Source organism: Nilaparvata lugens, chromosome 3 (genome assembly GCF_014356525.2).
Source record: "Nilaparvata lugens isolate BPH chromosome 3, ASM1435652v1, whole genome shotgun sequence".
Taxonomy (NCBI): Eukaryota; Metazoa; Arthropoda; class Insecta; order Hemiptera; family Delphacidae; genus Nilaparvata; species Nilaparvata lugens.
The window spans coordinates 72,204,013-72,226,539 of record NC_052506.1 but is presented as its reverse complement, the minus strand read 5'-3'; the positions used below and the strand labels follow the sequence as shown (position 1 = coordinate 72,226,539).

The 22,527-nt window shown below is 34.4% G+C and overlaps 2 protein-coding genes across 8 annotated transcripts in view; both read right to left on the bottom strand.

The window, feature by feature from the left end:
- The window catches only part of LOC111044944 (low-density lipoprotein receptor-related protein 4), a 75,102-nt gene extending 63,180 nt beyond the window's left edge, over window positions 1-11,922 (bottom strand). The window contains exon 1 of the mRNA XM_039422882.1: window positions 11,736-11,922. Within this exon, the coding sequence (XP_039278816.1) occupies window positions 11,736-11,823 (88 nt within the window). The 5' untranslated portion in view covers window positions 11,824-11,922. The remainder of the gene's footprint in view (window positions 1-11,735) is intronic.
- Window positions 11,923-16,637: 4,715 nt separating this feature from the next.
- The window catches only part of LOC111044950 (cell wall protein IFF6), a 117,143-nt gene continuing 111,253 nt past the window's right edge, over window positions 16,638-22,527 (bottom strand). For 4 of the 7 annotated variants that reach the window (XM_039424467.1, XM_039424470.1, XM_039424472.1 and 1 more), the window contains 2 exons: window positions 21,248-21,454; window positions 16,638-18,817 (listed from right to left, as the gene is read on the bottom strand). In XM_039424467.1, the coding sequence (XP_039280401.1) occupies window positions 18,752-18,817; window positions 21,248-21,454 (273 nt within the window). In that variant the 3' untranslated portion in view covers window positions 16,638-18,751. The remainder of the gene's footprint in view (window positions 18,818-21,247; window positions 21,455-22,527) is intronic. The other 3 variants (XM_039424471.1, XM_039424473.1, XM_039424474.1) reach the window with 1 other exon arrangement.

The window sequence follows — 22,527 nt, the reverse complement described above, 5'->3', positions numbered from 1 at the left end:
AAAATTAATATTTTTTACCGTATTATCTTTTCGTATTACCGTATAATATATTCATTGCCTTCAACTAATTTAAGCTAGTGAAGCAATACCGAACAAATAACTATAAAATCGAAAATCGTAATGATTTTGGAATACGGTAATCTTCATTAGGCTACCGGCTACCTCTTGACAGAAACTACGCATCCTTTAGCTGAATCTGTTAATCGAATTTGATCATTTTTTTACTTTGAAAGTATTTTTTTTTTCAATTTTATAATTTTTTTCTATTTCCTAGGACATTTTGAAAATCCTCGATACAAGCAGGTCTCAGTTCTATGCTGAAGCTATTGACCGGATAACAAACGGTTATAACCGATCCATGTGAACGGTTTGAACTTACAGAAATAATTGTTACCCGGAGGAAGCAATTGAAAAATTATTGTCAATTTCGTAGGTCTCAATCTCAAAATCTTCTCCATTGACTTTATGAAACAAATTTCATAACTCTTGGCTGAGTAGTTTTCTTTGGGAAGCTGTGTGGGCGCACAAAACCAACTAGAGAATCGCTTATTTGGGACATAATCTTGAGAATTGAGAAGCCTAGTTCCAAAAGGTACTATATCCACTTTGGAAAATTTTTCACAAACAGAGAAAAACATCTCATTTATTATTTCACGTATCATTTGATTTATTTCCAATTTCAATGCAATCAGTATTTTTTATGTATTTTTTTGGTAATAAATTTATGTTGATCCAATTATTGTAACTTTCCCCAAAATATTTCAAAAATTACAGGAGTCATGGATATAGTACATTTTGCCTCAATTGATGGATATAGTACATTTTGAAAATGAATGGATTGGATATAGTATGTTATGGAATTGTAGAATGATATGAGAGCAAATAAAGTATTCTTGTTTTATTGAAAGTCATGAAATATGCCATTCAAAAGTCTGAAGTAGTTTTAAAATGTTAAGATTAATTCATAAAGTTCAATATATTTCTGAATAAGTACTTGAAAACAGCTGCTGTACCTTTTTGAGAAGTGCAAAAGTCTTAAATCTTGATGAAAATGCATGTCTGAATAATAAGCCTATTAAAATAGATCTTCATAGTAGAAATCATTGTTTTCATTTACAGTTAAAGCTTCTTCACTTAAACACTCTTTGTAGAATGGATGCTCTTCCCAGTTGATTCCAATCTTCTGTAAATGGTTTCGCACATCTTCTTTTTTTGGAGGTGCCATGTGATTGGCTTTCTTGACTCGTCGTAATGGTAGCACAATGTTTGAAACATTTCTATTCTTTTTGGAAATATTGTGTTGAGTACCTGTTCCTTCCATGTAAAACTGCCGCACTGTTATCAATCTTGGAGTAGTTTGGTCAAATGTAATCACTTTAGCATCAGTGATATTGAAACCCTTCAGGAATGGTTTAATAGCTTCATTCCAATTTTAAATTAATACTGTATTTGATGCATGCAGAGTTCCCACTGATGATAGTATTCCATTGTAGTCTTCAGAATCAATGATTTGTAGTTTCTTCCTCAGTTGTTTCTCAGCCAACCCAAATGCTCTATCAGCGGGTAAATAGGAATGGCCTCGAACCGGAAACACCCACTCCAAGTTGATTCCTTGCTTTGAACAATATTTTGTAAGCATGAAAAGCATGGGATAGTTTTTATTTTGGCCCGTGCAATAGTCACAGAACACATGCAAAGTTTTAATGTGTCTATTGAGAGGTGCTTCAACAATGATGGGTAAAACCCTATTCAAAAAATGAGATAGACAGTAGACTATCTGATTACTACCTCTTCCATATTCACTCTCCAACCAACTATAGAAATGAACATTTTCTTTTTTTAGTGATGCCCCCAAGTCATGAATAATGATTCCAAACGTATAATACCATAACTGCCGGGAATAGTAGGCTTCAGTTATCTGAGTTTTTAGTAGTGGTTGGTTTTGCATAAGATCAAACACTATTGTTATGATGTCCCTGGGTCGTAGGTTCAAATGCTTAAAAAATATTTGCTGCGAGTTTTATGAAGAACTTAGGCCCATGTTATACGGACAGAAAAAACGCGACAGATTTTTCGCCACGTAGACGCCAAGCCTACCGAGCAATGGACGTCACTGTGTGCAAGTTATACGAACGTTTTATCTGTCGCGTCGGACCCTGTAAACCCGGCGTCAGCGTCGACAACGCGACCGGACCGGTAAAATTGGCAGAAAAAGCGCGATAGAAATGACGCGAGTACTGTTATACGGGCAGCTTTTACGCGGCAGATCCGTACTTCCCCCCCACCATACTCCTCCGGGCGTACACTTCTCCCTATTGGCTCCCTCGGAGCCTGCCGCGGCGTGTTTGCTGCTCGTATAACAGCTCCCTGGCGTCGACGACGCGGCGTTATTGCTGCTCGTATAACAGCACTGAATTGTTAGTTCAGCGTCGGCGTTTTATCTGTCGCGTTTTTTCTGTCCGTATAACATGGGCCTTAGTATTTTTCATTTAATTAATATTTAATAATGAATTCTTATTTTCTCAAGGATGGTCTGTTGATATCAAAACATGAACAGATGGGATATAGTACGTTTTGGAATGATTCCATACAGCTGGTAAACAAGAAGCATTGGATATAGTATCTCTTGAAATTATGAAGGATATAGTACCTTTTGTAACTGTTCAGTTCAGGGATATAGTACATTATGCCATGAAACTGAATTTTCAACATCAATTTCTATGTGTTAAAGTATGTTTTGGCACAAAACAAACTGCAGAAATCGATGGAACCGATAACAAAGTATTTAGAAAGGCCAAAAAGTGAATTTGAGAAAAAAATGGATTTAGTACCTTTTGGAATTAAGCTTCTCAATTTTCAATGCGATTGAAACGAAGTCTGCTTCTCAAGAACCGGAGAGAGCGCGAAAGAAAAGAATTTAAGTATAATTATATAAATTATTGCTTTCAACACACTCTTACAAACCACCCGTCATTATTCTACTGGATTATATCTTTGACTCTGATTTGGTAGAATCATTGATTATGACTTATATAATATAATATTATATATTATTATAATGTTAACTCAATTTTTTATACAAGACGGACCCCCGAACTCTGATGTTTTACTCAAGACGGACCCCCGAACCCCTCCCATTGGGGGGGGGGAGAAAGGAGGGTTGTAATTCAATACACCAGACCCCCTCAAATTGTCTTGCTCGATCTGATGCTCTCATTCCACCCCTCCGCCACAGCTGTATCACTACCTTTCTCTGATCCCTCCAACTCAGAAGAAATTTTGTATAGACTATAGTATGGCTTCAATTTTATAATTTTATAACTGACATTATTGGTATTCTCGAAAACGACGAAAAATTAAATTTGAGCCCATTAACGATAATAGTATATTTCGCACCTAGGGTCGAAAATGTACGTTTTCCGGCTCGAGATCGCGGTTTTCAAGTTCGAGACGAAGTCGAGAACTTGAAGCGTTCGAGAGCCGGAAAAACATTTTTGCCCGTGTTGCGAACGCTATTTTTCGCCACACCAAAAAAAAAACTTCCCAATATTTATAAGAAATTGAAAAATTAATAAAATTCAAACAGCCTATTTTGATAGTTTGAATCTTGGTTATGACAACTTTTACTGTCAATTAATTTCAATATTACTAATTAATAATTCACAATAGTGACCATATTTTTATACTATTAATATTCGAATAATTGTTTGAATTTTTATAGCTCGCGCTTTGCGCCCGGTGCAATATCTCATGGATAGATGGATGAATAGAATTTTCATTACTATTTTGAAATAATGTGATGAAAAATTAATATAATTGCATATTTCACAGTTTTGTCTCAAAATATATCTAAAAAATTGATTGAAATTTAAATTATGGTAACTAATATAAAAAATAGCTAATAAAAGTTGAAATTCATCGACAAAAAAAAATGTCATTGACCGAGATTCGAACCTAGATCGTGTCTGTTTATTCACTGAGCTGAGTTCAGTTGTATAACGCCTTTACGCTCTCGGCTATTGGGTATTGTTGAAGGAAGAGGCCTGACTGATAACTCTTAGCATACAAGTAATACTGTAAACTAGACTTCTAAAAAAGTTTACTTCACTCCTAAAAAGCGTACAACCTTTGACTATAGAAAGAAGGTTGTTCTTTCTATAGAAGAAGGTTCTTTCTATAGTCAAAGGTACAACATACTTTGGCTCATGACTTATATTATTAAAATTAATATTATTATCTGTTTCACAATAAAATTTTCACTCTGAATTAAGTCAGGTAACGTATGTAGGCTACTATAATATAGTGTATAGCGGCATATTAATTTGAAGCCGGTTTGCCGGCATTTTCACAACAAAATATTGCTCTGAAATCATAGAGAAAACATTCGAAGATTCAATCTTGAGTGGGCCTAATGTTTTCTCTATATGGTTCAATATTAAAGAAAAATTATCTAAAAGTTTTAATAATGAATTACGGAAAAATTACTAGGAATTTTTTAGTCAAGGCTGAGTTTCACCAGTAGGCTTACCTTAAACTTCAGATCTCTGCTGTATTTTCTTGTTATTATAGTTGATTGTATTGCATTAAGAAGTGGAATTCGATAATAAAAAAGAAACAATTATTACTCTACCTCACTTTTAAATATTGATACAATTATTGTACTTTGATTTCAAATTCGATTCTTCACTTTTAAATACTTGCGATACGTACCTTTCTGACAATGGACAATGCAGCCATTGTATTCATTGTTTGATATCAAAAACACAATAAATATTAAATTATTAAACAGTAATTTATAAAATATATTATAGACATAATACCGCGATTCACGATACATAATTATATAGATTATTACAGTCGTTATGAGATTATCTCTCTATGATTTTTGTGAGATCGAGATCGGACACGATCAGCTGTTATTCAAGGTCATTTTACAGCCCTAGGGCCGTAAAGTTTTACCGGCCTGGTCGGAAAACAATCACTTTCGGCCTCCATATGACGCACGTAAACCAGCTCATTACATCCAAGTGTGGCGAAAAGATAATTTTTATAACGATGAAAAGAAATTTTGTATGTACTATAAAATGGCTTCCATTTTAAAAATTCTATAACTTAGAAAGTATTGGTATTTTTTAAAAAGATCAAAAATTAAAATTGAGCCCAGTAACGATAAATCGCTGTCGTCTTCTTTGAAAATTTGGGCCCAAATAAAGGCATTTGTTCCGATTTTAAACATTCTGCTCTCATCTTACTCTCTCACTTTCTTACTCTACTATCTTTACTACCTTACTTTCTTTTTCATCTTCGTCATGACTGCTCCCTAACCACCAATCTCCATCCTCTCGATATCACAACCTCTCCATTTCATGGCATGGCGATAGTCTTCAGGTAAGGAGAAACGTTCAGCTCTATCTCATCTTCTCATTTCAATAGGAGATTGGCATGCCTGATGATAGAAATCGAGCAATACAATCTACAAATCTATACATATCTATTGAATACGTTTTTTAGCCACGACCACAAGCACTACTTCGACCACGATCTTGGCCACGACCTCGACCACGACCACGACCACGACCTCGACCTCGACCACGACCACGACCACGACCACGACCTCGACCACGACCACTACCACGACCTCGACCTCGACCACGACCACGACCTCGACCACGACCTCGAACTCGACCACGACCTCGACCTATTACACTAATTACACTATTTTTACAATGCTCGAAACCTAATACCTTGTGCAGTCACGATATTTTGGACAGCAGTCTTTCGTTCTGCTTTCAACGAAATTCAGCGGTTTGTTCTGCTGTCAATGTTGTACCAAAGGGTACTCATTACCCCCCCCCCACGAAGCCTGAAGATGCAACCCCCCACTATATATCCCCACAAACTTTAGTACCATCCCCCATAAATGAGAGGTTCTTGCTAAAAAAACGTCGTCACTCGTTATGTTGAACACCGATGATTCGATAAATTATGTACATTTTTTGATCAAAATCTATTGAAAGACTAATAACTGTATGTTAGAGCAAACTGATTGAAAAGTCTTTGGGCTTTGTTTAGTTTCCAAACATTTGTTTAGAAAATTCATCAGTATTCTATAATATTTATTAATTATGATGATTGATAGGTTGGTTACTCAAGGGTGACCGTTTGAACCAACACCTCTGAATATAACTCATGAAAATTTTAGAATCGCTTCCCGGTGGCTAGGAACCAATCTAAAACTGTAGCCCCATTCATCACTCATTATTATCCGCCTTATTACCTACGCACAAGCCTCTAGAGCTCATGTGGACATCACCCTCAGCAAAAAAATAAAATGATTTTAGTGATGCACTACTAACTTCTTTTTTGAAGAACGATACGAGATTATCGTGATCAATTTTTCAGTGAATACTAAAAAGTTCACGTTTTACTAATAATAAGTATTAAAGCGAGTATTATTATAGTTTTCACTGCAGTTTTATTTCTTCCTCACTATCCGTGGATCAGATTTCTACGCTGGAAGAATCTAATTTCCATGTCTCAGAAACAATGAAGGAATAGAAAACTGATAAGTCAAGAAGGATTAAGCAGATTTGTAATAATAATAATTATTGATGACTATGGAGGCTAGATTATATATTAATTAATTGTAATTATTCTATATCTCAAAATGATTTGTACATTACTATTATGTGTTCGTATTTGTAGTTAGTAAAATGAGTTACTAAGCATCAAAGGACATCCAAACTCTGTACCAAAACAACTGAACAAAGCTGTTAGGTCTGTGTTATAATTGATCAATTATACTGGATACGCATGACACTTCACTTCATCAAGTCATATTAGCAGTGCATCAGTAGGTCTACTATCAAGCACACATACATCAGTGAAGGACATTCAGTGAACTTGGAGATGAGCACAATCAATTGAGTTCATGTGGCAATTGCATTAAGCTGTCATGAGTTAGCATTGAATGTGAATGCACACTCTTCATCTCTTGTTGTGTTATCAGATTGAGAGCTTCCTCCATATTCTATACGTCTTCAGCAAAATTTATAAGAATTGAATATTAGTAACAGGCCTTGCGATACGGTAACATTATTAGTAGAGTATGAGTCTCTTTAAATGAGTTGTGGATTTTCGTAGTCCTTACAGAAATATATTATTTACAGATCGACCAATCATGTATGATGAGGTATGATTCATTATTTATTAAACAATGTCGAGGTCAAAAAATAATCTTGATATAAGATGGAACTGTCCACTTTTATTTCACATTTTTTTTATATCTTTCTTTTTTATTCTGTATTATGTTTGTTTGTGAAATAAATGAATTGATTGATTGATTGATTGAAATATGAAATGCAATGATAAATAATTCGAATTCCCATCATCTATAATGAGTTTTCTTCTGTCGTAAATTGATATATTCATGAGATTATTGTGATCTAATATTTTATCAGGCAGAGGGGCTCTAGTAAATGATCCAGCAGGCTAACTTACTTAAAAGGAAATATTATATTTGATACTATTGAGAAAATGCAGTTTAGGTAATGCTCCTTCATAATAGATTCCACATTGTTCAGGTAACACTGGTTAATTTTAATTAAGTTATCCTTTTCATTAAGTTAGCCTGCTGGATCATTTACTAGAGCACCTCTGCGTGATAAAATATCAGATTACAATAATCTCATGAATATATAGCTTCAATTCACGACAGAAGAAAACTCATCATAAATTATGGGAATTCGAATTATTTATCATTTGCATTTCATATTAATGAGACTGACACTAATTTTTTTCTGATGGTGATGTCTACATGAGCTCCATGGTTGTGCGTGGGTAATGAGACGGATATGGTGATGAGAGATGAGTGGTCCTAAAGCATTGGGTGGAACCTGAAGTTGTAGTCTGGGAAAATGAAAATGAAATGAAAAAACTAATAAAACCAACCGCTTCTTTAAGCAGTAATACGTTTGGTTCTGAGGAATGACATTGTTATTATACTAGTTCTATTATTATAATCAGTTTAAACTGATTTCGGAAATACGCTACGACAGGAATCTATGATTTTCAATTTTACTCTTGCAGTTTTTCAATTCACACAGTAAACCTCTCAACCAAAATTATTCATATTTCAGTTGTTAGTTTAGCTGACGACTAGGGAGAGTTTCTTTGGAGGAAGAAGATGACACAATAATTATATGCCCAAAATCGTCGATTCTTCAGTGTGTTTTCATTTTGTTTCTCAGTTTATTCGAGAACTAGTCAGCCACTAGTTTTTCAATGTGGTTCACATTCATGTTTAGTTTAGGACGAGAGATAGAGGCTTGAATATGTGGTTTAAATAAATTCACGTGTTACATCCAGATAGTTTTCCAAATAATTATCTTGCGTTTGTCACATTTTTCGCTAATAATTGGACAATAAATGTTCAGAGAATTTGACTTAGAGGACTCAATTCAGTAATGTCCAGCCCAAGAACTGAGAGACTGTTAAGAGTGTACTCTGTTATGACTGTACTCTTGTGATGAGTATTAAAAAAATTTTCAAATTAGGCTTATCCAGTGAGAACCACCCACTACCCAGAACCCAGTGATGCCAAAAAGTATCGTTTCCCAAAATATGCGTCCACGATTATGTATCTTAACTTTTACGAGAACGATTTTGGTCAACAAAAGTGTTACTTTGATACATGGTTTAGTTCAGAAAACATTATATTTTACAGTGGGATATTCTCAAAAATGTTTCAAAATCCACGTTTCAGCCATAGGTTTTCAGCTTCTTCAATTCATTTTCCCAGTTTTCTCATTAAAAATGTTCGAATTTGATTCACAGGCTCAGATAAAAACTATGAAGTCTTTGTTAAGAAAGTTTCAGGAATCTCAGGGAACTGTGCCTGCAATCAAGTATTTTCCAGTGTTTCTTGTGATTATTAAGTTCTTGGAGATCTATATTTGGCCAATAAATACCAATTCCGATCTACACAGGTCCACCTAGAATCTAGATAGGAATTATGCAGAAATAAGCCACAATGAATAATTGTGCTGTCTCACAGTATTTCTATATGAACTTACCGACCATAACTATTTGAAACTTTCACACGGATTCAGCTTTGTGAATGTGTGCTTTAAGGCTTCTGAAAATGGCTCAAAACCAGAATTGAAGTTTCTGATAACTACGAGGATTCTTTCTTGAAAACCACAGTTTTTGTAAAATATTGGCAGTCGAACAGAAAAAAAAGTAAAGCGGGACTGCCGGCTACTTCAATAATAATCTTTGAGGATGAGCTTTTGTAGCTTATTCATCTACAAAGTTTTTGAAGCTGTTACGTAAATCTTTATTCTATCATATTATATTTTTGAAAAAAATATGTGCCAGAGAAGTAGGCTTATATATAAGTATGAAAAATCATCTTCAGTTTGAAAAAATACATCACAATGCCGTCTCTATAAACGATATCCAAGAAAATGTTCTTAATAGCCAAGCATGCATTATAGCACTACCTCCGAAAACAAAGCCATAGTGCATGACAGGTGGTTGATGGTAACGTCAGCACAGGTAGGGCTCCTACACCAATGAAACCACTAGCTGATATAGATCAGCTGAAATCAACAAATTTTTATTGGTGTGGGAGCCCTACCTGTGCTGACGTCACCAGAATGGAATGTGGTTTTGTCTACGGAGGTAGTGATTATAGAAACAAATTACAGAAATTTGGAATCATAATCGAATTTCTTGCTTGAAACCTGTATATGGCAGGATAATATTTTTTTGCTTGGTTGTTTGGTGGACTATCGTATAACTAAGTTAATGTGGTAAGATTATGCTCAATATCAAAAATATATGAGCCGAGGTTTACGGGCGCCGACTTATCAAAATCTTTGGGTGGGCTCATTTGTTGGGGGTCTAGGGGGGTATTCCATTTCCCTCCCCACCGGAAGAGGGGGTTCTCCCTCGGAAAAGTTTTGAAATTTTAATATGCTTAAAAGCATTTTTACACCTGATTTTACTATTAATGAAAACTAGGTTTAAAAGCAGTTGGATCTAGTTAGATGATTTTAAATTGATTCTGTCATATGATTTTTGTTGGTTCAGAATCTACGGTCACTCAAACCTAGTTTTCTGAACTTTCTATGAGCGTTCAAAATGTTTGCGATTTGGTTTTGTACTTTTTTCAACTTTTAGTGCTCATGAAAAGTTCAAAAACCTTAAACAAAGGAGCAAGTTATATGAACCTCATTGGAAATTTCATCTTCTCTCCAACCATATCTTGGAATCCGATTTTTACCAATGTTTTTCTTGTTATTGACGTTTTAAAAACTCATCGAAACATCAATCTAGAGAGCTAGGGTCGATATGAGGAAATTTGACTGACCATTTTTTGTTGCAAATATCATGTAGAATCCATGGTCTTCGGCTGTTACACCTTTCGTGGGACACTGTAGAATTCATCTTATTATATTAATAATGATAATAATAATAATAATAATAATAATAATAATAATAATAATAATAATAATAATAATAATAATAATAATAATAATAATATAATAATAATAATAATAATAATAATAATAATATGTATTAGTATTTATTACTCAGGCCTATTACAGCATGGAAACTGTTTCCCATGCAGTAAATCCCCAGATTTTCACATTCTTTGGCATAATTTATTATGCCACATACTTTGGCATGCTATTATGCCACATAGTACATGCTCTTGCACCATATTGAAGTGCTGAGTATAACGATACAAACCGCCATTACTGTGATCGTCATCAAAAGCGCTGACGATGAATATTATATTATAGTAGTTATATACTACTATATATATATATATATATATATATATATATATTATATATATATATATATATATATTATAGCAGCAAGTAATGATCTAGTGACAACATTAAGTGAAAGATACTATTTGTAAGTTCTCATTCCATCTCTTTCACTCGTGTCAACATTCCCTGTCTCCTTCAATGATTATCCTAATCGATTAGAATCTCTCAAATAGTATTTGTCAATAAATTTATTCAGGATGGTGGATTCAAATCAGGCCTATTCATTGAGTACTTGATGCTATAAAAGTTGTGACTGGTTACTGGTCACTGTGAATGATACTCTCACTGAGAGTATATCATCGACTGATAACAACCGGTTTCAACTATTTCAATATTGTTTGAAAAACTAAAATTTTGTATGATACAATATGTTGAACATATTTGAAGCTAGCCACCATTCTCGAGTAAGCGTAAATCAATGATTACATCATACAATATCATTCATGTACAACACAGCTTATTGATAATGAGTAGGTAGGATGACCTATTGCATAATATTACTCAAGTGACGTTTTATTTCTTTAAAAAAATTTCTGAAGAAAATTTTAATAATATTCAGAACAGGGATGTCTGGGGGCTACTGACCTAGTAGGCCTACCATAACACCCAGCTTCTCGAGGTTTGAGAGTGACAATAACAAATAATCTAAAAAGGATACAATACTTGAGATAAATATTATAAAATTGTTTATTTTCATTGAAGTTAAATGTTTTGCATGCTAATTGCAGTGAAATTCGATGAAAGGGGGCGATAAAAATTAAGGCGGGATTAAAGGTGATTGGCAGTGGGTGGGTGGAAGTGATAAGGATAAGGATGGGGGGGGAAGGTGGATGCTGGATTACGTGTGCCTAGGGTTCGGATAGAATAGACCAGTGCCGGCCGCCTTACCTGTGTATTTGATGAACCCAGGAAATAACAGCGAAACAATTAAAATGGAAGTCCATTGTAAGAAAAGGAAGAACACTTTGTCAATCATCGCTACTGATAAAAAAAACTATCCTGAAACGCACATCGTTGGATTTAGTTATACTGCCTGTTCACTCTATTCTTCTTGCATATTGATTGATAGTGTTTTGCGAAATCCTGCTTCTGAACAGACGGCTGCGCATGCGCAGTGCTCTCACCGGTGCAGCCTCTCACAAGCCGAATTTCCCTCGGCGGCAGCTTCCCTTTTCAAAATCCTGCAAGCCCTCACCCCTCTACCTCTTCCACCCACCCTGAATCACCACCCGGGCAGACAGACAATACGGCTCAGCTGCACCTTTATAGCTACCATCTTTCTCTAAAACTAATCCAACATTTTACCATTAACCGTATTGAAGATAGAGAGAAATGAGCTACACATTACATGAGTTTCTATGATATTTAGAGATGAGCCGTATAAAAATCTATTATATTATATGATTTAATACTGAATACGCATTAGTATTAGTTCATTCCTAGGAATTTCCAAACATAATTGACAGATTGTATTGAAATCTCTTGAATTAGGTCTACCTATGATAATCTATAATACAATAAAGGGAAGAACTGGCTTAAACACTTCAAGGATAGGAAATTCACGAATGACGCAATATCACTACTGGACTGATTAACATTAAGTTTTATATATATTTTTTTAATTTACCGAGGATGGATCTTATATTCTTCAAGAGTTCAGTGGGTCAAGTTTTCAGTTTATTAAATTTTTAATTAGACCCTTGCGGAGCACGGGTTACCTTCTAGTGAAACTAATAGTCATATTATTCACATCCAAGTTTTCAATTTTCGATTAATCTATATCATTGTAAAATAAGGCTTATTCATGAGCATTCAACAGCTCAGCTATTTTTACTTTCCTTGCCCTATTACCATGGGTAAGGAAAGTATTGCTATCCGAAAAAAATTAAGGTAGGCTACCCCAATTTCTGAATTTCTATACGTTTCAAGGTCCCCTGAGTCCAAAAAAGTGGTTTTTGGGTATTGGTCTGTATGTATGTGCGTGTGTGTGTATGAGTGTATGTGCGTCTGTGTACACGATATCTCATCTCCCAATTAATGAAATGACTTGAAATTTGGAACTCGAGGACCTTACAATATAAAGATCTGACACGAACAATTTCGATCTAATGCAATTCAAGATGGCGGCTAGAATGGCGAAAATGTCAAAAACATTAAACAAAAACAGGGGTTTTTCGCGATTTTCTCGAAAACGGCTTCAACGATTTTGATCAAATTCATACCTTGAATAGTCATTGATAAGCTCTATCAACTGCCACAAGTCTCATATCTGTAAAAATTTAAGGAGCTCCGCCCCATCTATGCAACGTTTGATTTTAGATTCCCAATAGGCTTCAGATACAATTAAAACAAGAAATTTTAAGTGGAAAAGATTGAGCATGAAATCTCTACAATTAATGTTCACTAACATTTTCACCTAAAATTCAAAATAAGCTCGAAATTCGAGAAAATGTGATTATTCGATTGCAAAATGTTGGCAACTGTTGATTCTATTAAATCATTCACTATGAAGAGATAGCAGACCTCGTGTGTATCCAGCATTATTATCCTGTCACCAGCTGGCTCAGATCTTTGAATAGTAGACTTGAGATGCGCGCTAACACTAGCGTCAGTTGATCAATTTTAATAACGGCAAGGAAAGTTGTGAGAGTGCGCTCCACCAGATTTTTTATTTAAGATTTATTTAGTGTTCGGTCGGCAACAGATTTTTTCTGAGAGATTAAATAAAGCAAGACATTTTTGAATAAATATACGATAATATATTTGTTTATAATGATTTTTCAAGTCACTGTATCTTTTGAATTAAGTAATCCAAATATAAGCTGATGACTCCTTCAAAATAAAAAAAATGATGAATTCTTCTCTCATACGACGATTAATTCTACGGCTTTGAACAGAAGTAGTCTCCAATATGGCGAAGTAAACTATTATTTTCCATTGAAATTTCTTCAATTCAAGCATAACAAGAACTGAGTATCGAGTGAAGTGAACTCTTTAGAAGTGAAACAATAAAACATCAGAGGGTTATCAAACAATATTCGTTGCTGGAAATCTATAACAAGCTAATAACACGATTGATAGCAGGATTGCTTGATGGAAGATCATTAATATTTTAACGAATAAAAAATTTATCAAATTGACCAATGATAATTATTATAAAATTATCAATGGATAATTCATCCATTTCTAGACTCTTGTATAAGTATATTTCAACTAACGTTTAGTTTATGATTGGGTGTTAGGAAAGAACCGTCATACTTGACTAAAAAGAACATTTTTTAAGTATAGAGACACAGAATAACGGGAACTTTTAAAAACGCCATAAAACATTAGTGGGAAGGGCAAAAATGATTTTATTAAAACTAATGTAAAGTTCAAGACTTGCCATTATTTGAGAACTATTAATAACATCTATCACTTTTTGACAATTACTTCTTCAAGATGGCTTCCTCCTGCACGAATACACTGTTGGAATCTGTGTTGAGATTCCTGAACGATTGCTGTAGCATTTCAGCTGGAATATTGTTAATTTTATTTTGAATTGTCTGTTATGATTCAACCACAGTTATTGGTCAAGTTTTGAAAACGTTTGATTTGAGATAGCTCCACAAACAAAACATCACAGGTGGACAGATCATGGGACCAGGAAACGCAGATGTTGCAGCGATCAATGAGGAATCGTCAACACAGATTTCAATAGTGTATTCGTTCAGGAGGAAGCCATCTTGAAGAAGTAATTGTCAAAAAATGATAGATGTTATTAATAATTATCAAATGGCAAGTCTTAAACTTCACATTAGTTTGAATAAAATCATTTTTGCCCTTCCCACTAATGTTTTATGGCGTTTTTAAAAGTTCCCATTATTCTGGGTCACTCTGTATTTTCATTGAATAGATACACTTGATATTCGTATTTTAAAGCATCAAATCGTTTATAATACTGTATTATTTATTTATTCATATCATGTTGAATGAATACATAATCATTTGATTAGCGGTGTATTAGGTGAAATAGTAGGTAGGCGTGGTCCTAGAAAGTGGATTGTTTAGGAATTCAATTGGCTTGGAAGTAGTTGAGCTATTGGCAATCAGGGGGGGGGGGGGATTAGCCAGTGATAACTCTAGCCTTACCATTTCACAGCTCAGTTTATTTAGTGATAGACTAGTTGACGTTGGTCATGATTAGGCCGGGTTGGAGCAAGATAGTTTTGTTGGGGGTGGTTGAGATTTCCCTGAGAATGGCAGCACTGATTTCCCGGGGGCGGCTTCGCCCACGACTGAATGAAAGCAGCGCCCCCGCTCCCTCACCATAGCCACCCCCACCACCATCACCATAGCAACCCCCACCACAGCCTCCCAGCCAGACCCTGGACCGAGCGACCTAGCTGCTGCTCCAGACTCCAGCTCATCTCTCATTCGCAACCTGGACGTCGAGCTGGCTGGTCGCAATTTTGGAGCGCTCCTCCAACGCTCTGCACCAGCTCAACACCAAGCACTTCTGTTTGCTTGCTCAGTCCGAATTCGAATAAAAACTGAATCCAACATTAGCACACTGCTTTTGTATTGGAAATTCAGTGCTCGACAAACATTTTCCTCTCGAACATCATCCAAATCCCAACTTGATCCAGCACTCTGTTTCTTGAACACCAATTTTACAATTGAGGTTCAAGGAATCATTCCTACAGTCTCGAAGCAAGATTTTGCCGAAAAGATTGTAAAATGATGAAATCAAAAACATAAAAACTTCGAAATTCGACAAACTTTGATAAAACTATGACTTTGCTATAAAATAAAAGACTGATAGCAGAGTGTACAAATCGACTGCTCTGCTTAAGTGCTATTGATTTGTCCACTCTGATTGAAAGTCTGTAATAGTAGGGAACTTTATTTTCTCCACTTAAAATAGTGGAGAAAGTAAAGAATTACCACTCCTCTTCTTGTAAGGGGAGTAGGTATAGCTGTTGTCTCTGAAAGGAGACAACGCTACGCTGTCCAATTTAACTGTGGTATGACGTCACCACGCCCGTTTTTCGCGCACTGCGCATGCGCAGAACGGTTTTCGCCTGTAAATGACGTCACCACATTGCGTTAAGTATTGATTTTCTTGACTGAAGCCTCTGCCTGATCAGCGTTAGCCCGGGCTTCCAAGATGGCTGAAGAACGAACTGTATTTTTTCCACACGAAAATTAATGGATGAAAATACAAAATGCCTGCTCATGTTGTCGAGTCGTAATATTGGAAACAAAAATGGGCGGATTCGTTTGGATATTATTCATTGGTATAAGTTTCCTTATTGACCATACTGGACTCATCATACAGAGGAGCTATTTTAAGTATAGACCAGAGTATCATTTTTTAACGTATGTTGAACATATTGGGATGAGTAAATAAATAAACAAAACTCTTCTTGAGTTGATAGTTTAAAAGATACGTGGATCATTTCACTTCCATCTTGTAATTAATTTAAATATCTGAGATACCAATTATTATTTTCTTGGTGAGTAGCGGAGCCCACATGGTGGTTCCGGTACCTTTTATTGAGGAAAAGATTTCATCAGCCTAATTCAAGTTATTGCATCATGTTTGAAAACACAATCATATGGAAATTTCATGAAACTGAAATGTACCGTACTCCAATATTTTCGTGTCAAACGAAATGCTGTGAAAGTTATTTCGACAATAGAGAATATGAATTATTATAGAAAACTCAATTCAGGAATGATGAATGAATAGAGGATGAGGAGGAAGGCTTGTCCTGGTTGAGGGTGCTCAAAAAATAAATCAAAACGTTTTTGTTGTCCTTATAAAATCTCTTTACATATTTACACACCATTTCATAAGTATATAAAAATAATTTCATAATTCACTATTATTCATACAGGACCATTATCTTAGAGGCATAAAAATTAAGCGAATCTATTTAATGGAATTTGATATTCAAAGTGAGCAAAAAATGTTCTATTTATAATAAAGTGATGGATGGAAAACAAATTTACAATTTATTTTTATTCCTTGGTGGATGATTTGTACATCATTATTTACATAGTACAACATTTAGAGAAACATAGCTCTTCTTTGAATATATATAGTCTCATTCAACACAAAAGAATAATAATTTATCACTATTTCAGTATAATATAGTTAAGGTATAGTCACACTGAAGAGTGATAGATGATTCATTCCTCATGAATAACATCCAATACAAGATATAAATAAGTACCAGGACAAAAGTGAATAATTATAACAACATTTCCATTACGTTACGGTACCGTAATGTTATTGATTTATTGGGAAATGTATGTGATAAATATCTTTCCATGTGAAAGCATAATAATTTATCATTTTGTTATAATTTTTAATGGCAACATTCAAATAAAACTTATAGAAGAAGAATCAGTTTTGAAATTGAATAACAAAAATAAAAAAACATTTAGAATATTAATCTCTTGTCCTGGTCACGGAATAACTTAAATTCAGAATTCGATTTGAACTACAAATGAACATATTCCAATCATCATAGAATTAAATAACTTTCTTACATTGAATCGTTCGATACTCCTATAGATGATATTTTGAGAGCCACCACGCTCAAAAAATATTATTCACATAAATAATGTTTTCTAGCAGGACTTATTTCCAATAGGCTATTGCAAAAGTAATTTTTGCATTATTAATAACAATAGTTCCTCACCGTTTGCAGAGGACACAATGCTGTTATGTGAATGTCATTAGAAAAATTTATTCATAACACCAAACAACTGACACTAAATCTATGTATAATTCGGAACCTTAGTAAGAAAAGTATGCTCTAAATGGAAATTTCAAGTTCTTCTCCAATAAAATAAAAGAAAATTTAATTGGAAAAAAAATTTACAGAAAATTGTCCAATTGATAAATAAATAACAGCACACTTTTTTATTTCTAAGAATAATAATAATAATTGAGAAAAAGATGTAGAAGAGAAATTCATTACAAAAATAGACGATTGATTAAATCTATACTCTTTACCGTGAATTATTTGATGCACTACTTATATTATAGTAGCCCATCTGCATTAAAATTGAGCAAATACTCAAATAAAGCTGAAGAAATAGGATTAGGTACTATTATAAGAAAAAATAGAATTTCAGAAGGATGCATTAAAGTTCGATTTACTTTAAAAGGGAAAATATTTCTTTAGATAATCTTAGGTATTTCATTGTCATAACGAAAGTTTGAGCACAAAACTTGGAAAACATTTAAAATAAAAGTGTGAAAAAAAATTATGGCTCAACTGAAATACTTATGAAATTATAATAATTACATATAAGTGTAACGCTTGTCTTAATCGATAACTATTCTTCTCAGCTTGATAAAATAATTTTGATTTTCTAAAGTTTGTGAACACCAACATTCATACTTTTCACAGTCAGTCTAATAGTTCGAGAAGGAATACTGAAACATGCTGAATAGAGGAAATCATATTTTAACCTCATTGCCTATATAAAAAAAAATATTCTCATAGGATTAATAAATGGACTAAATATCACTTGATGGAACTTTTTTATAACTGAGCTACAGTTTGCCGTTTGATATTGAGCTGAATAGTTAATCTATATTCTGAACATTAATTGATTTTATCAATAGCAGTTAAAACTTTCTATTGATTGCTATTGGCTTCCCACAATACTCCATCGGCACCACCACAAATTGAAATGAGTTAGTTAAATTGATTTAATTGCAACTTATTTGAATTTGTAGTGGTGTTGTCGCATTCGCATACTTTGGTTTAACGTTGACAGCAGAACATGATCGAAACGAGCATGTTTGTAAACAGACAAGATGGTATTGGTGGTGGCACAGGCAGCACGCAGCACCAGGAAGAGCCTTTCTGCTCTGATGACGTTGAGCTGAACCAGTTTCTCTAAATGATGGATGTGATGAGTCGAGCCTTGAAGTTCACTATTCTTTCACTAGTTTGTGCCAGACGCTGTAAAAATAATATTTAACATTAGCTAGTTTACTGGTGTAGATCTAGAAAAATTGACAATCAATTGGGATTAAAGCTTTTTTCCATAAATATATTATAGGATATCGATTAGCTGCATAACATAAAACATAAGGTACTGATAATTCTGCATCTGCTTCTTCTCAAGGGTAATAGAAGATACCCAAACAGGATACAAAAAATTATCACACATATGTGTAGGCCTTATGAACAATAATCACAAAATATTGCTTTGGATGTTTGATCTTTGTTTAATACAAAGACCTGAAAGAGATATAGACCCACAATGCCTATGCCTTCCCAATGATAGCTCTTACTTGAAATTGAAGGCCGCCATTGGGATATTTTAGCACGAGATATTATATAAATATATTTGTAATACTATAGATCAGAAATGCATTGGTGGCATTGGTATGTAATAATTTTATGGGTTGCCCCCTCAATGGCGGATTTCAATTCCAAGTACGACACTAGCGCTGCATGTGAGTCTATGCATCTTTAAGGTCTTTGGTTTAATATATAATCTGTTTTTCAATATGCGGAAACCAAATAGAAAACATAAAACAAAAACATGTCCATTACCTATGTTGTTTAATTTCTCCATATCAAGGTGAAACAAAAAATTAACAATATCGTTTTTATTTAACCGTAACATAAACATCATCATATTCAAAAATTGATTTTTTACAAAATTTTCGTATAGGCTACAATAGAGATGCACTTTTTATCAATTGATATTTTTTCGACTCTTTTATTGTGTGATAAGTATAAGTTAAATTCATTAGAAAAAAAATAATGAAAGTACTGTATCAGCGTAATGGGAATAGGAAACTATGAACAGCAAAAAATCAGGACCTCTTCAATATTTAGGAGGTCCTGCAAAAATCAATATTCATGCGAGATTGTGCTACCAGTATTCATTGCTTATAAGTGCGCTGATTTGGATGGCCATGCAATGCTGGAAGTGAGACTCACTCCTTGGCAACATTCAAATTTGCTTGATGATATCTCAAAAACATTCCTGCGAAGAGAATAATCATCAGGCGATTTGAACGCCTATGAAACTTTTTTGTAGAGAATTTCAAGCAAATTGTAGAATTTCCTTCAGACATTTGTAATAGAAATCAACTTGAACAAATTGAACAAACAATACCAACAAAACAAAACACCATAAATGGAGAAAAGCTTATCTGAATTTATGAATCAAGCAACTTCAGCAGCAGCAGGAACAGCACTACGAGTGATACTGCAACACTAAGAGTGATCAAGGATCTGTCTCAAAAAAAAAAAATAGATCATAAACTATTAAATTTAGCGTCAACAATTTTATTTTCAACCTCCACATGCTATTTAATGGATAGATTGGATTTTAGTCTCACGATATGAGACTACTGTGAAGATATCTGACGAAAATAATAACAGTATAATAACTAAACTCCTTTTTTCGCTGATTTTCCATTTTTAACATTAGAGAAATTTTTTTTTATCATTGTAAATGTAGTTATAATTTTCAGTATCGTAAGCTGAGGGCTTAAGAGCGGGCATATCGTGACGAGAAGGTTTTTTATATTTGAATATATTTTTTAATATTATGCACAAAGTCACAACCGATTGTGATGGGAATTTCAAATTCCCAGTTCAATATATCCCTATCTTTGCATTTTCAACAATGCTAGGAAAGTAAATTATGGAATCATTTCACTTCCTATGAAGGATATAACGATTGTATGAAACAATTTGACTTTCTAGGTGATAGAAAAGAGATGATAAAACTTTTTTGTTATTATCACCCACTTGAGATTGCCACAGCAAGTTATGTGTATCAAAATAACCAGATATTCCCTATCATGATTCAGCTTTAGTTTGGCTGTGGCAATTTCAAGTTTCTAGATTTGATTTGTTTAAGTTTTGAAACTCTACAGCCTATTTATTGGCTCATTAATCAAAAAGTCAATAATCGAGCCTAATTGGAAAACTCTGTGAGGATTATTGAATGAGTTGAATATGGGATAGAGTGTCATGTAGGTACTTAAAAAAATGTTAACACCAAATTACAAAAATCACACATTTGGAAATTGTAAAATGTTCGAGTTCAATGAATTTATCTTTGGGATGTGTTGAATGTTGGATGCTGGGTTGCACAGAGCAACATCAATCTATCCTCGATCAGCGCAATGCAGTAAGTATAATCAGCTGATCGAAGATGGTTGATGCTGGCCAGTGCATGAGACAGACCCTAACACAGTCATGCAACACAGTGCGGGACTCGAAAGCGTCTGCCCTGCAGCTTCTTGTGCTGTTTTGGAGGCCGGACAACCAGTCACATGTGACGTCACAGCGGACACCAATATGGCGGCTCCAGTAATATGTGACGTGACACAATATGGCGGCGCCGGTGGGCAGTGCACTTACAAGGATCAAGTCTTGTATGAGGTTAGCGATGCCGCGATTGGCGATAACAAACAGCCTTGTGAGGGGCCCGGGCACTCCGGCACTGTAGCCGTCGTCTTTACCGGTCAGGTCGACGCTTCCGTCAACCGACGCCGACACCGATCCGTCCTCTAGCGGCGCGTTCTCCGCCTCGTCCTTCTCCTGGGTCGTGCCGCTTCCAGCTACCAACTGTCGACAGCGACACATCGCAACATTACTAGAACACTCACCAACAATCAATAATCACTTTCATTAAGAAAACTAAGTTTTAGAAACGATTTGACAAATCCTAATACCCCCTTTAGAGGAGGTCACTGGATGAAATATATTAAATACATTCAAAAAATTACTGTCAAAACCTCTGATTTATAAAACAATTTGAGGTACTATTCCGGTAGTTATACCATTACCAATTTCTAGAAAAAACGAAAGCTGAAACACTTATCAGCAGAGCATCTAGAACATAATCAAATGTGATCTTTGAATTGATTGAATCCAAATTTTGATGTCAATACGAATTTGATTCAATTTTGTATTATTCATATAATAATTGAATAATCAATCAAATCGTACATTTTCTAGAACAATCGATGAAAGAAAGTCGACAACCGAATTAATATCTCATGAGTTAGTAAGGGCGAGAAAAATAATCAAGGTATCTCCACTCAATTTAATTAAACGGTATATTTACTCTATGGTAGAAGTAAAAACGTATGCCTTTTTGTTGGAGGGGAGACCCTTGCGGGAAGGTCCCATCTGGTCTAATAATATGAAGAACAATCAATAACGAGATAATAGGAAGTTGCCAAATCAATAATATTATTCACTTATGATTTATTAAAACTAAATACGTATTGCTTTTTGTTGGTGGGGTGTCATTTGCTGGAAGATCCCACTTGGCCTGAATATATTGTATTTTGAACCATCAATGGGCCTCATAACACTGTCATTTCCAGTTTAACGTGCCCATCCAAAAAGTCATAAGTTAATTGAATTCAAATACAATAGCTTGAAACTTACTATATTTGGTTTTATTCCACTCAATCTAAACAAATTGAAAATGTCTATATCAATATTATTTTTAGTGAATCAATTACAGTATAATCTAAAAATATATAAAATTAGGACTTAATCTTTTAGGATTAATTTCTTGCACAGAATTGAATAATATTGATTTGATGAAAAAATTGAGATGAGATATCCAATCAATCATTCATCTATCTAGGAAATACAGAAGTCATTAATTTATAAATATTTGGGAG